The following is a 13,686-nucleotide window of genomic DNA, read 5'->3' on the forward strand; positions in this document are numbered from 1 at the left end:
AACAACAGCAACAAAACCTGCAACCCAGCCTGAACTTAACTCAGATTCTAATTGAATTAAGAGACACAGTTATTATTCCCTCTTATTATTCTCCTGGAGGTCCTAGGGTTCCTCCATCCTGACTAATTTTTTCCCCCTATCTTCTGCAGATTTTCAACTACTTCAACATAATGTTCCTGGATTTTTGATTGGTTGGTTGGTTGATTGATTTACTTTTGTGTTTTAATTTAATCAGTGATTAACAGAATTTTGTCTGTTTGAAAAGCAGTCGCCTATGTCAACAGTGTTCAGCTACGTATCATTACGTGATCTGTCTTCTGAAATTGAGCAGCCACCATAATGTGACATAATGTTTTGGATAACTACGATTGATGTACTGATGATGTGGAAAACAAATAATCAAGTGAACTAATGAGTCAGTTACCTGTCAATCTAAATAACTAACACAGTATGTAACTTACTCACCTGTTAACATCAGCCATGTGTCAGGTACTTAGGTGTTTTTTTTTCTGATCGATGAAATTATGGCAGGTGTATAAAAACTAACAAGTTCTACATTTTCAATCGTCTTTCCCCATGGCTTCGCAGGGCACTGTTTTAGTATTTCTGCTACTTAATAGAATCTGCATCTAATGATGGGTGAGTAAAGAATTCAAGAGTACAAATTTAACTATATGCTTTAATAAAAGTTTGTTAATATATGTAGGATTCAATTTTCTTCATCTGTACATTGAAAGGATTAAAGTAGAAACATTTATAGCTTCTTTAATTCATTATTTGGCTTCTTTAAATATGAACAAACAATGTTCAGAAAAATCAGCTTCTGATGGGCATTCTGCCTGAGGAGTACAGATTACAAAAATGTAAAGTTTAGCATGAAATTTAGAAAGAATATGATTTAAGCTTACAAGATTATTAACACCATAGATACTGTTAATATAGTTTTTTTTTCATACGCTTGTTAAAGAGAACCAGAACAATGATTAGGTACATCACAAAATTGTAAGAATTTGCCATAATGATATGTTGCTAATTAACCTGAATTTGAATCATCCCTTTACCTCTTTTCTGGATTCACTCAGAGTTTAATGTGTGTATAAATCATTATTAATCAATTTCCTGTCAGTTTGAAAACAAACAGGTATAATTCTCAATGGGGAAGCACTGGGAGCCTTTCCCCTAAGATCAGGAACAAGACAGGGATGTCCACTCTCACCACTGCTGTTCAACATAGTACTGGAAGTCCTAGCCTCAGCAATCAGACAACAAAAAGACATTAAAGGCATTTGAATTGGCAAAGAAGAAGTCAAACTCTCCCTCTTGCCGATGACATGATACTCTACATAGAAAACCCAAAAGACTCCACCCCAAGATTGCTAGAACTCACACAGCAATTTGGCAGTGTGGCAGGATACAAAATCCATGCCCAGAAATCAGTGGCATTTCTATACACTAACATTGAGACTGAAGAAAGAGAAATTAAGGAGTCAATCCCATTTACAATTGCACCCAAAAGCATAAGATACCTAGGAATAAACCTAACCAAACAGGTAAAGGATCTATACCCTAAAAACTATAGAATACTTCTGAAAGAAATTGAGAAAGAAAGAGTGGAAAAATATTCCATACTCATGCATTGGCAGAATTAATATTGTGAAAAATGTCAATGTTACCCAAGGCAATTTTCACATTTAATGCAATCCCTATCAAAATACCATGGACTTTTTTCAGAGAGTTAGAGCAAATTATTTTAAGATTCGTGTGGAATCAGAAAAGACACCGAATAGCCAGGGGAATTTTAAAAAAGAAAACCATAGCTGGGGGCATCACAATGCCAGATTTCAGGTTGTGCTACAAAGCTGTGGTCATCAAGACAGTGTGGTACTGGCACAAAAACAGACACATAGATCAATGGAACAGAATAGAGAATCCAGAAGTGGACCCTGAACTTTATGGTCAACTAATATTCAACAAAGGAAGAAAGACTATCCACTGGAAGAAAGACAGTCTCTTCAATAAATGGTGTTGGGAAAATTGGACATCCACATGCAGAAGAATGAAACTAGACCACTCTCTTTCACCAGACACAAAGATAAACTCAAAATGGATGAGAGATCTAAATGTGAGACAAGATTCCATCAAAATCCTAGAGGAGAACACAGGCAACACCCTTTCTGAACTCGGCCACAGTAACTTCTTGCAAGATACATCCATGAAGGCAAAAGAAACAAAAGCAAAAATGAACTATTGGGACTTCATCAAGATAAGAAGCTTTTGCACAGCAAAGGATACAGTCAACAAAACTCAAAGACAACCTACAAAATGGGAGAAGATATTTGCAAATGACGTATCAGATAAAGGGCTAGTTTCCAAGATCTATAAAGAACTTATTAAACTCAACAGGAAATAAACAATCCAATCATGAAATAGGCAAAAGACATGAACAGAAATCTCACAGAGGAAGACATAGACATGGCCAACATGCACATGAGAAAATGCTCTGCATCACTTGCCATCAGGGAAATACAAATCAAAACCACAATGAGATCCCACCTCACACCAGTGAGAATGGGAAAAATTAACAAGACAGGAAACCACAAATGTTGGAGAGGATGTGGAGAAAGGGGAACCCTCTTGCACTGTTGGTGGGAATGTGAACTGGTGCAGCCACTCTGGAAAACTGTGTGGAGGTTCCTCAAAGACTTAAAAATAGACCTGCCCTACCACCCAGCATTTGCACCGCTAGGGATTTACCCCAAAGACACAGATGCAGTGAAACGCCGGGACACCTGCACCCCGATGTTTCTAGCAGCAATGTCCACAGTAGCCAAACTGTGGAAGGAGCCTCGGTGTCCATCGAAAGATGAATGGATAAAGAAGATGTGGTTTATGTATACAAAGGAATATTACTCAGCCAATAGAAATGACAAATACCCACCATTTTCTTCAATGTGGATGGAACTGGAGGGTATTATGCTGTGTGAAATGAGTCAATGGGAGAAGGACAAACATTATATGTTCTCATTCATTTGGGGAATATAAATAATAGTGAAAGGGAATAGAAGGGAAGGGAGAAGAAATGGGTAGGAAATATCAGAAAGAGAGACAGAACATAAAGACTCCTAACTCTGGGAAAGGAACTAGGGGTGGTGGAAGGGGAGGAGGGTGGGGGGTGGGGGTGACTGGGTGACCGGCACTGAGGGGGGCACTTGACGGGATGAGCACTGGGTGTTATTTTGTATGTTGGCAAATTGAACACCAATTAAAAATAAATTTATTGGGATCCCTGGGTGGCGCAGCGGTTTGGCGCCTGCCTTTGGCCCAGGGCGTGATCCTGGAGACCCGGGACCGAATCCCGCATCAGGCTCCCGGTGCATGGAGCCTGCTTCTGTCTCTGCCTCTCTCTCTCTCTCTCTGTGTGTGTGACTGTCATAAATAAATAAAAAAAATTAAAAAAATAAAAATAAAAATAAATTTATTATTAAAAAAAAACAAACGTATTGATTTTCCCTTCTTCAGAGCTTTATCTCAAATATTTAATAGATTAAGTTCTCAGTAAGTGAAACACTAAATTTAAATATGAATAATATAATTCGAAAATAACCAACTTTCTATTAACTCCCTAATATATTGGTTATTCTGTATGTTAGTAAATTGAACACCAATAAAAAATAAATTTAAAAAAATCACAAAAAAAATATATTATTTGAGCTATTATTAACAAACCAAAGTAGATTTCTTCTGGGTGTATATTTGATTATTTAGTTATCAACTGCAGCAATTGAACACCATACAGCAGTGAGTAAGCAAAACTCAGTAGTAAATAAGTAAACTATTGGAAGTCATATTCTCAATCTGCCTTTCTCCCAAATCTTTTCCTTAAAAGTGAGGTAAGATAAGGAAAAGTAGCATGAAAATGTTTGAAGATACACACAGATATACACACAGGTCTGTAAAATTTTAATGAATAAAGTGATGGCAAAAAAAAAAAAGAAATAACGTGATGGCAAAAAAAAAGAAATAAAGTGATGGCAATAAAAAGAAAGAAAGTGATGGCAAAAAAAAAAAAAAGAAAATAAATAAAGTGATTGCAAAATAAGCTTCATTAAATAAGTAGCTTTACTGTTTTGGTGTCCAGTTAGGAATATTGATGATAAATAATAGCAAACACTTCAATGTTATAATAATGTACATCTATAGTTTTCCATTTATTTATTATTTTTTTATTATTATGAACCTCACTTTCGTTTTCCTGAAAACATCGTTATCTTGCTGACCATGTCTTTGAAGGCTATTTTCACCTGCTTGTTCCTTAGGGTATAGATGAAAGGGTTCAACAGAGGGGCAACTGAGGTATTTAAAACAGCCACTCTCTTATTAAACGTTTCTGCATCCTTAACAGAAGGATTTATGTACATAAAGATACAACTTCCATAAGAAAGTGAGACCACAATCATATGAGAGGAGCATGTAGAAAAGGCTTTTTTTCTTTGTTGAACAGAGGGGATTCTCAGAATTGTCCTGATGATGTACGTGTAGGAAAGAGTCACCGGCACCAAAGTCAAGATGAGGGTAACTGCTGCAAAGATAAACTCCATCACTTCTATGAACTGTGTGTCTGAACAGGACAGATGCAGCAGAACGGTATAGTCACAGCAATAATGGTTGATGACATTGGAGGCACAGAAAGGCAGCTGGAGAGTCATTGCATGTGGCACAACGACAACCAAAAAACCAGAGAACCAGGAACACAGAACAAGCTGAATGCAGAGTTTCCTGCTCATTACAGTTGTATAGTGCAGGGGTTTACAAATGGCAACATAGCGATCGTAGGACATGGCAGCTAAAAGATAAAATTCAGTTGCCCCCAGAAGGATGGCAAAAAAATACTGAGTGAAACAACCAGCGAAGGAGATAGTCTTGTCTCCAGTTGCAATGTTGACTAGCATTTTGGGAACAAAGACAGAAGTAAAAGATATTTCCAAAACAGAAAAATTCCGGAGAAAGAAATACATAGGAGTCTGCAGGCGATAATCCAACAGGGTCAGAATGATGATGGTCAAGTTTCCCATGATGCTCAAGACGTAAGTTAGCAGCAGAAAAGGGAAAAGCACAGCTTGAAGCTCAGCGTCATTCGTCAGTCCAAGAAGAATGAATTCTATCACCGATGTCTGGTTTCCCATCATTAACTTCAGACAAAGAAGACAGAAAATGATAATAACATGAAGCGATCAACATATTTTCTTATTTTTCTAAATTCAATTAGCCAACACATAGTACATACTCCGTTTCTGATGTAATATTCAGTAATCCATCAGTTGTGTATGACACCCAGTGCTCATCCCATCATGTGTCCTCCTTAATGCCCGTCACCCAGGTACCCTATTCCCCCCACCCTTCTTCCCTTCAGCAATGCTGTTTGTTTCCTATAGTTAAGAGTCTCATGGTTTTCCTCCCTCTTTGATGACTTCCCATTCAGTTTTCCCTCCCTTACTCCATGGTCCTCTGTGCTATTTCTTATATTCCACCTATAAGGGATACCACATGGTGTCTTTCTCTGATTGACTTATTCTGTTCAGCATAATACCCTCTAGTTCCGGGGATCCCTGGGTGGCGCAGCGGTTTGGCGCCTGCCTTTGGCCCAGGGCGCGATCCTGGAGACCCGGGATCGAGTCCCACGTCGGGATCCCGGTGCATGGAGCCTGCTTCTCCCTCTGCCTGTGTCTCTGCCTCTCTCTCTCTCTCTCTCTCTGTGACTATCATAAATAAATAAAAATTTAAAAAAAATACCCTCTAGTTCCATCCTCGTTTTCTTATTTTACTTTATAATTATCAGAGGTCTTGCTTCTTACGAACATTTTCAATTATTCTCACCATTTTTTTCGTTCATTTATGTTTTTCTTCTTAATCTTTGTATTTTGATTTTTCTTTAAGTTATTGGATGTTGTTGGGACGCCTGGGTGGCTCAGCGGTTGAGCGGGTGCCTTGGGCCCAGGGCGTGACCCCGAGTCCCGCACTGGGCTCCCCACGTGGAGTCTGCTTCTCCCTCTGCCTGTGTCTCTGCCTCTCTCTCTGTCTCTCATGAATAAATAAAATCTTTTTTAAAAAAAGGCATTGGATGCTGTCATATGTATGTAGACAAACCTAAAACAACTTTAGAGACTAGGTTTTATTTGATTAAATAGATTTCTTAAATCAACCTCGTAATTCTCAGTTTCTGGCCAATGGAGTAAAAATAAATCAAGGTATGAACTACAGGAATAAAACTGAACTTGCGAATAAAAAAAATGAACTTGGTTATTTTCTTCTTTTTGCTGTTTTGTATTTTTTATTTCAATTTTCTCATTTTGAAAAATAATTCTGTGCACTTATTAAAGCTCTACATTTGGATCGATTTTTTCCCTAATTCTTTTTTTTTATGATTCTAAAATCTATTTTAGCAAATCTATACAGTTGCTATCTTATTGGACTACAGTATATGGTTTTTAAAAGGACGCTGAGGAGGGCACCGTCTGATGCCCACTTCAACTGCAGCTCGTTTCCTCCTCTGGCGAGAGCCTTTGGACCGAGTTCTCCACCCTGGGGCTGGAAGGGCCCGGCCCCTCGGCCCCCATCCCTGCAGCCCTCCGCGGGGGGAGGGGGGGCAGGTGTGCAGGTGCAGGTGCAGGTGCAGGCAGCTCCCGGGAGCCAGGCCGAGGGTGAAAGCAGCCCCCTCACAGCTGAGCTCGGAGTGCGGAAGGCAGGCTCGTCCTCAAGGAAACGGCCACAGGCATCTCAAGTGACAAGAACATAGGCGCCCACACAGCACAAATACCAGACCCTCCTAGAGGATGAGTCTGAGAAATACAGCATGGTCGTGGAGGAGGTGGTGCGGGCTACAGGCTGCACCTGTGCTTGGGCCTCGGGCTGGGGGCTGCACCTGTGCCTGGGCCTCATGCTGGGGGCTGCACCTGTGGCCAGGCCTCAGGGCTGGGGCCTGCACCTGTGCCTGGGCTTCGGGGCTGTGGGCTGCACCTGTGGCCGGGCCTCAGGCTGTGGGCTGCACCTGTGGCCGGGCCTTGGGCTGGGGGCTGCACCTGTGCCTGGGCCTGGGAGCTGGGGGCTGCACCTGTGGCCAGACCTGGGGGCTCAGTGCTGCACCTGTGGCCGGGCCTTGGGGCTGGAGACTGCATGGGCTGTGGTGTTCACTACAGCCCCCCAGCCCCCGCCCTTCAGCCCCGAAATTGTTAATAAAATGTTAGGAATCATACTACTTACCTTTCCTGGCTCATGGCAAAGGCTCCATAAACACTATCACCATTTAATATAGATACATGGGTGGATTGGTCAGTACTTGGCAAAACTCAAAATAATCTCACTGATGGTGCTTTCTGGCTGAACGCAGGTCCCATCAGCAAATTATAGTTCCTTAAATGTCAGCTCAATCTCAGCTTTTCATAAATTTTATCTAATAATCACAATCAACAATAATTTTGTCTCCTCTCCTTTATTAAACTTGACCACAGCATAACACTTGGTAATAAAGTCAAATTAAGGATCCCTGGGTGGCGCAGCGGTTTGGCGCCTGCCTTTGGCCCAGGGCGCGATCCTGGAGACCCAGGATCGAATCCCATGTCAGGCTCCCGGTGCATGGAGCCTGCTTCTCCCTCTGCCTGTGTCTCTGCCCCTCTCTCTCTCTCTCTCTGTGTGACTATCATAAATAAATAAAATTTAAAAAAAAAATAAAAAAAAAATAAAGTCAAATTATTTTCCAGTTATATCAAGTATGTACATTTTACCTGTCAACTTTAACATAAATGAGTTACCCCTTAGAATAAGGTCTTATTTCTCTATATATTTTATACAGAGGCCAGAAAATTGTACAGATTTGGTAAAAATTTAATGTGAAATATTTTTTTGACTTTTTTTAGATTCATACCCCTATTTTATTAAATGCTGTGGTTTTTATGCAAGTAAAACTTCCAATTAAGGGTATGCATAAGCCCCTTAAAATTTTCTTTTAATATTTTTCAACATCAGACACAAAGAGATATTAAGGATATCTCTTTATCTGGCTTTTCTCTACTCAAAAAAACTATAAAATTCTTTTCATTTTAACAACTGACATGTTTTCATATTACACTATGTAATAAGTTAGTAATAGCTACACATAATATATTCTTATCAAGGTGAAAACTCCAGAAGTATTTAATAAATACAAAACAGCAATTTTGCCAACTTAGAAAGGCCAATTGTCTAGAAGAATTATATCTGGAAAATTTCAGAGTTCCTAACATAATTTCAATCAATTTGTACTCTTGTAGATAATTGTCTCTTTTGTTAAATACCTCTATATCAACATATTTTAAAAGTATAATATGCTATGCGCTTATCAGGGTTATTAAAAATTCTGTTTTGTTAATGATAATTAGATTAACATATCAAAAATGTAAATTTAAATATTAGTAGAAATAATGGCTTACCTATGTCTGAATGTATTATCTTTACTACTTTGTAATGAGTACAGATAAATAAACGTAGGAAATTAAAAAATCATGCACAATGAGCTTTACAGCAATATTTTATATGCAGAAAAATATTAGGGCACACCTCTTTCACTTTCACCTCTTTCACAAAATAGCTCATTAAATTGTAATATTGCCAAAGCTAGTTGCAATAAATCTTGGGGATTTGAACAATTGGTAATGACGTTCTGTCTCTACACGAAAATAACTAGTGTCAGATAATTTGGATATATTGATGTTAATCTTCTCATTTGAGATTTTAACTATTAATGAAGACTGAAAATTCTAACTTAGAAAGTACTCTTGCAATTGCATTCACTAAAGAACATTAATATCTCAAAATTTCTATTGTTTAAATAATCATTTTTGACACAGTTAAAACTTTGTAAATGATTCTCACATCATAGAAACACTTTACTGAGTAAATAAGTGTCCAAGAATGAGAGCAAAAACATTTATATATTAGTAAGTGACATCACCATCTACTGAATAAAAGAACAAAATGAAAATTTTTATATTTGAAGAAAAACTTATATCAATCAAATTTCTTTCATCAAAATAAAAGATGATAATCCTTTATAATAAATATTCCTAGAAAAATAATATATATGCTATATGTGATATACACATAGTCATATGTATGTATATATGATCAAATAATAAACATATGACCCAAACAAGATTTACTTGGCAAAAATATATTTACTTAAAAGATTTACTACTAGAACACTGCTTTTTTTTTTTCTAAAAAAGAAGAAAGTTTATTTTTAATTAAAAGAATGTGGAAGAGGGATCCCTGGGTGGCTCAGTGGTTTAAAAACTGCCTTTGGCCCAGGGCGTGATCCCCGGGTCCTGGGATCGAGTCCCACATCAGGCTCCTTGCATGGACCCTGCTTCTCCCTCTGCCTGTGTCTCTGCTTCTCTCCCTGTCTCTATCATGAATAAATAAATAAAATCTTAAAAAGAAAAAAGAATGTGGAAGAGCTTTCCCAATCTTTTCTGGATAGCTTCAGTTATCTCCACCTAAAGTAAAATCATCTCTATGATGAATTGTATATAACTTTCATATTTAGCCTTTGTCTCCTTCTGTGGCAGACCTCTTTGCTAGTTTAAGAAGCATTTAGGAGGAATGTGAAGAATATTGAATCCATGAGAAGTAGAAATGGGCATCGTGGTAAAACAGAAGAAAGTGTAATTTGACTTTAAGCTCTATTCTGTGAGTGTGGTGTAACATTTTCTGCCTGAAAATATGTATATATGCTAAACTATCGTATTTTGAATTTTTTACCTGTATTTGCTTAGATCGATCAAAATTTTATTTAGAATGAGTACACAGTTGTGTCAACAAGCAAACGTGAAAGGTGGACAAAACAGTAAAGAGACTTTACACCTCTAATTCAATACAGCCACCAACAATCCTCTCCTACCTCCAAGTGAGTCAGTTCTGCCTCAGTTTCAAATGAGCTCCTTCCATGGCTAAAAAAAAGAGAATATAAAGGTCTAGGACCCACTGGGAAATGGTCCCTGAGTCATTAGAATTTGTCAGCTTCAAAATGCTCAGGAGGGCAGCCCGGGTGGCTCAGCGGTTCAGCCCAGGGCCTGATCCTGGAGACCCGGGATCGAGTCCCACTTTGGACTCCCTGCATGGAGCCTGCTTCTCCCTCTGCCTGGGTCTCTGCCCCCACCCCCCACCCCGTGTGTGTCTCTCATGCATAAATAAATAAAATCTTTAAAAAATAAATGCTCAGGAATACCTGGCTTTCTGTCCCAACAAAGATAAGTCAAGTTAACAGGTAAAAAGAAGAAACAGAGCGCATATAAGCAGATTGAAATCCTCGGCCAAGCCTCCCTGGCCGTTCCACTGGTAGGATTGATCTATCAGTAGTTTTCTTATTCATTCTGGTTTATGTGAATCGATATCTTGCTATTTCTCTGCCAGCCAAGCCCATTGTCAGCTCAAAGCCTTTGCAATGGCTTTTCCCTCTTTCTGTGATGTTTTTTTCTCCAGGCGTCGCATGTTTAGCTCTCTCATGTCACTGAGAACTCAGAATGGGACAGGCCTCCGGGGAGGCTTCCCGATCATACTACCCAAGACAGCCACTGCTCAATCCCTGTCGAACACCTTAACTGGCTCGATATTTTATGAAGAGTATGTTTTTTTGTTGTTCACACCTCTCTTGAATTCTATTAGTTCTTTATTTGCTGTGTGTTTATTGTCTAGCATCTCCACTAAGTGAAGGACTCCATGTACTAGCTTCTCTGTATGCCTGTAGAAGTTTTGGGCAACTACTAGATTCTTTATGATACAGCAGGGTATTATATATGTGTATAAATATATACATAAGTATATATATTTTATACAGAGACCAGAAAATTGTACAGATTTGGTATAAGATATATACAAATATATATATATATCAAAAATGTATATATGTATATATATATATATAATTTCTTGTCCTACAAGAGGGAAAAACAGCATTATACCTTTGCTGAGTAAATATTTGTTGAGGATTTATTTAAGCCAAATTAGATGTCTAAAACAGATACTCTGTTTTATTGAGGTATAAATTCATTATAAATATATAATGAATTTTACATGTTTAAAATATATAGTTAGATAAGTTTTGAGATATGTCACAAATGTATGAAAACTTCACCACAATCAAGAAAATAAATATACCCATCCAACCCTAAAATTTTCTCATGCCTTGTAACCCACTCTATGTTCTCACACAGTAGACAAATTCGCTGGGAAAGGCTTTATTAACTTTGCAACTGCGTGGGTGTTATTCCAAAGATGAAAAAATAAAGAGCTTATTTTTACCAACTGCCACTCTAATTTCTCTAATTAAGCATTATAAGCATAAATATATTCAGATATTGTTTCCTTTGCATATTTTCCACAAATATTCAACATCATGTCATTATCATCTTTTCTGTAGATGATACAGTAAATAGCAAATGTTATTTATAGCTATTCTTTTTTTATTTTTATTTTTTCTACTCTTTTTTAAATAGCTATTTCTAATCATCTTTTTGTCATAAACCCCAGTGAGCAAATGCATGTTTTATTTTATGAAAAATAAAAAATTAAAAATATAAATAAATAAATAAATAATAAATAAATAAATTAAAAATAAAAGGTAAAAAAATAAAATAAAAAATAAAAGGTAATTTATTAGGACTATTCTGAGAGTACTGGTATCTGGAGGCCAATGGGTTGATTAGGGCCAAATCTAGTATATCCTTATCTTCACTGATTACACGTGTAAATGTCCTATTTCTAAATAAAGTCACATTCACACATATCCACTATTTGGACTTCAGCTTATCTGGGAGGACACAACTCAATTGACAACAGTGATCACAGATGTTGTATGGAATACAAATATCCTGATTATCATTAAAAACATAAGCCTGTAAAATAAATAAATAAATACCCAACCTATAAACAAGTGTATTAAAAAAGAGAAAATGCCAATTAACATGCAAACAGCTTCCTTCATTTCTTTTTGCCCTTCACTGCCTGTGTTCCCTTGCAAACACAAGGCATTCTTCTTTTTCAACTTAAAGTTATTTTTGCAAATTTGTCCATGACAATTCCTACGCCGTCTATCAACCTCTTTGCCATTTATAATCCAAACATTATTATTTATTGTTTCAAATTTTTGTTTTATAGAATTTTAGAACTTGCTCCTTTATAGATGATCAAAGTGAGTCTCAAAACTTTCTATCTTGATCAAGGTCAACACGATAGTTAATGAAAGATCCAGAAATAGCATCTTGGTTTTTATTTATTTTATTTTCAGATTTCACTAATTTTATTTTTTTCCATTTTATTGCGATAAAATTGACGTATAACACCATATAAGCTTAAGGCGTAGGGTATAATGTCTTGACATATGTATATTACAAAATGATCACAACAGTAAGTTCAGTTAACATCCACAACCTCACATAATTACAATTTTTTTTCCTTGTGATAACTTTTAGGATATACTCTCTTAGCAACTCTCAAATTTACCATACAGCGGCATTTACTGGAGTCGTGCTGTTGTATATTGCATCCCCAGTACTTATTTATCTTATAACTGGAAGTTTGTACCTTTTAACCAACTTCACGTATTCTCTACCCATATGCCTTGCCTCTGGTAACCACAAATCTGATCTTTTTTTTTTTCTATGAGTGTTTTTTAGATTCCATATATAAGTGAGATCATACAGTACATGGCTTTATCTGCCTAACTTATTTTACTTCGCATGATGTCCTCAGGTCCATCCATGTTGTCACAAATGGCAGGATTTGCTTCTTTTTTAGGGCTCAATAGTATTCCATTGCATATATATGTGTTGTTAATATAATTGTAAATAATGCTGCAGTGAACATGAGAGTGTGTATATATATATATATATATATATATATATATATATATATATAACATTGTGATTTCATTTCCTGTGTATATATACCCAGAAGTGGAATTGTTAGGTCATATAGTTCTCCCTTTATTTTTAATTAATTAATTAATTAATTAATTAATGAGACCGAGAGAGAGAGAGAGCTTGAGCAAGGAGGATAGAGAGAAGCAGGCTTCCCATGAGCAGGGAGCCTGATGTGGGGCTCGATCTCAGGGCCCTGGGATCACGACCCAAGCTGAAAGCAGATGCTTAACCAACTGAGCCACCCAGGTGCCCCTCCCTTTATTTTTTTAATTTATTTTTATTTTTTTAATAAAATAATTTTTATTGGTATTCAATTTACCAACATACAGAATAACACCCAGTGCTCATCCCATCAGTGTCCCACTCAGTGCCCGTCACCCACTCACTACCACCCCCTGCCCTCCTCCCCTTCCACCACCCCTAGTTCGTTTCCCAGAGTTAGGAGTCTTTATGTTCTGTCTCCCTTTCTGATATTTCCCACACATTTCTTCTCCCTTCCCTTATATTCCCTTTCACTATTATTTATATTCCCCAAATGAATGAGAACATACATTGTTTGTCCTTCTCCGATTGACTTACTTCACTCAGCATAATACCCTCCAGTTCCATCCACGTTGAAGCAAATGGTGGGTATTTGTCGTTTCTAATGGCTGAGGAATATTCCATTGTATACATAGACCACATCTTCTTTATCCATCATCTTTCGATGGACACCGAGGCTCCTTCCACAGTTTGG

At 37.4% G+C, this 13,686-nt stretch overlaps 1 protein-coding gene across 4 annotated transcripts in view; it reads right to left on the reverse strand.

The window, feature by feature from the left end:
* Positions 1 to 4,224: 4,224 nt before the first annotated feature.
* The window catches only part of LOC112667130 (olfactory receptor 6C4-like), a 158,681-nt gene continuing 149,219 nt past the window's right edge, over positions 4,225 to 13,686 (reverse strand). For all 4 annotated transcript variants that reach the window (XM_049102606.1, XM_025458646.2, XM_025458644.2 and 1 more), the window contains one exon: positions 4,225 to 5,189. In XM_049102606.1, coding sequence (XP_048958563.1) covers positions 4,239 to 5,186 — 948 coding nt within the window. In that variant the 5' untranslated portion in view covers positions 5,187 to 5,189 and the 3' untranslated portion in view covers positions 4,225 to 4,238. The remainder of the gene's footprint in view (positions 5,190 to 13,686) is intronic.

This window comes from Canis lupus, chromosome 27, assembly GCF_003254725.2.
Source record: "Canis lupus dingo isolate Sandy chromosome 27, ASM325472v2, whole genome shotgun sequence".
Taxonomy (NCBI): domain Eukaryota; kingdom Metazoa; phylum Chordata; class Mammalia; order Carnivora; family Canidae; genus Canis; species Canis lupus.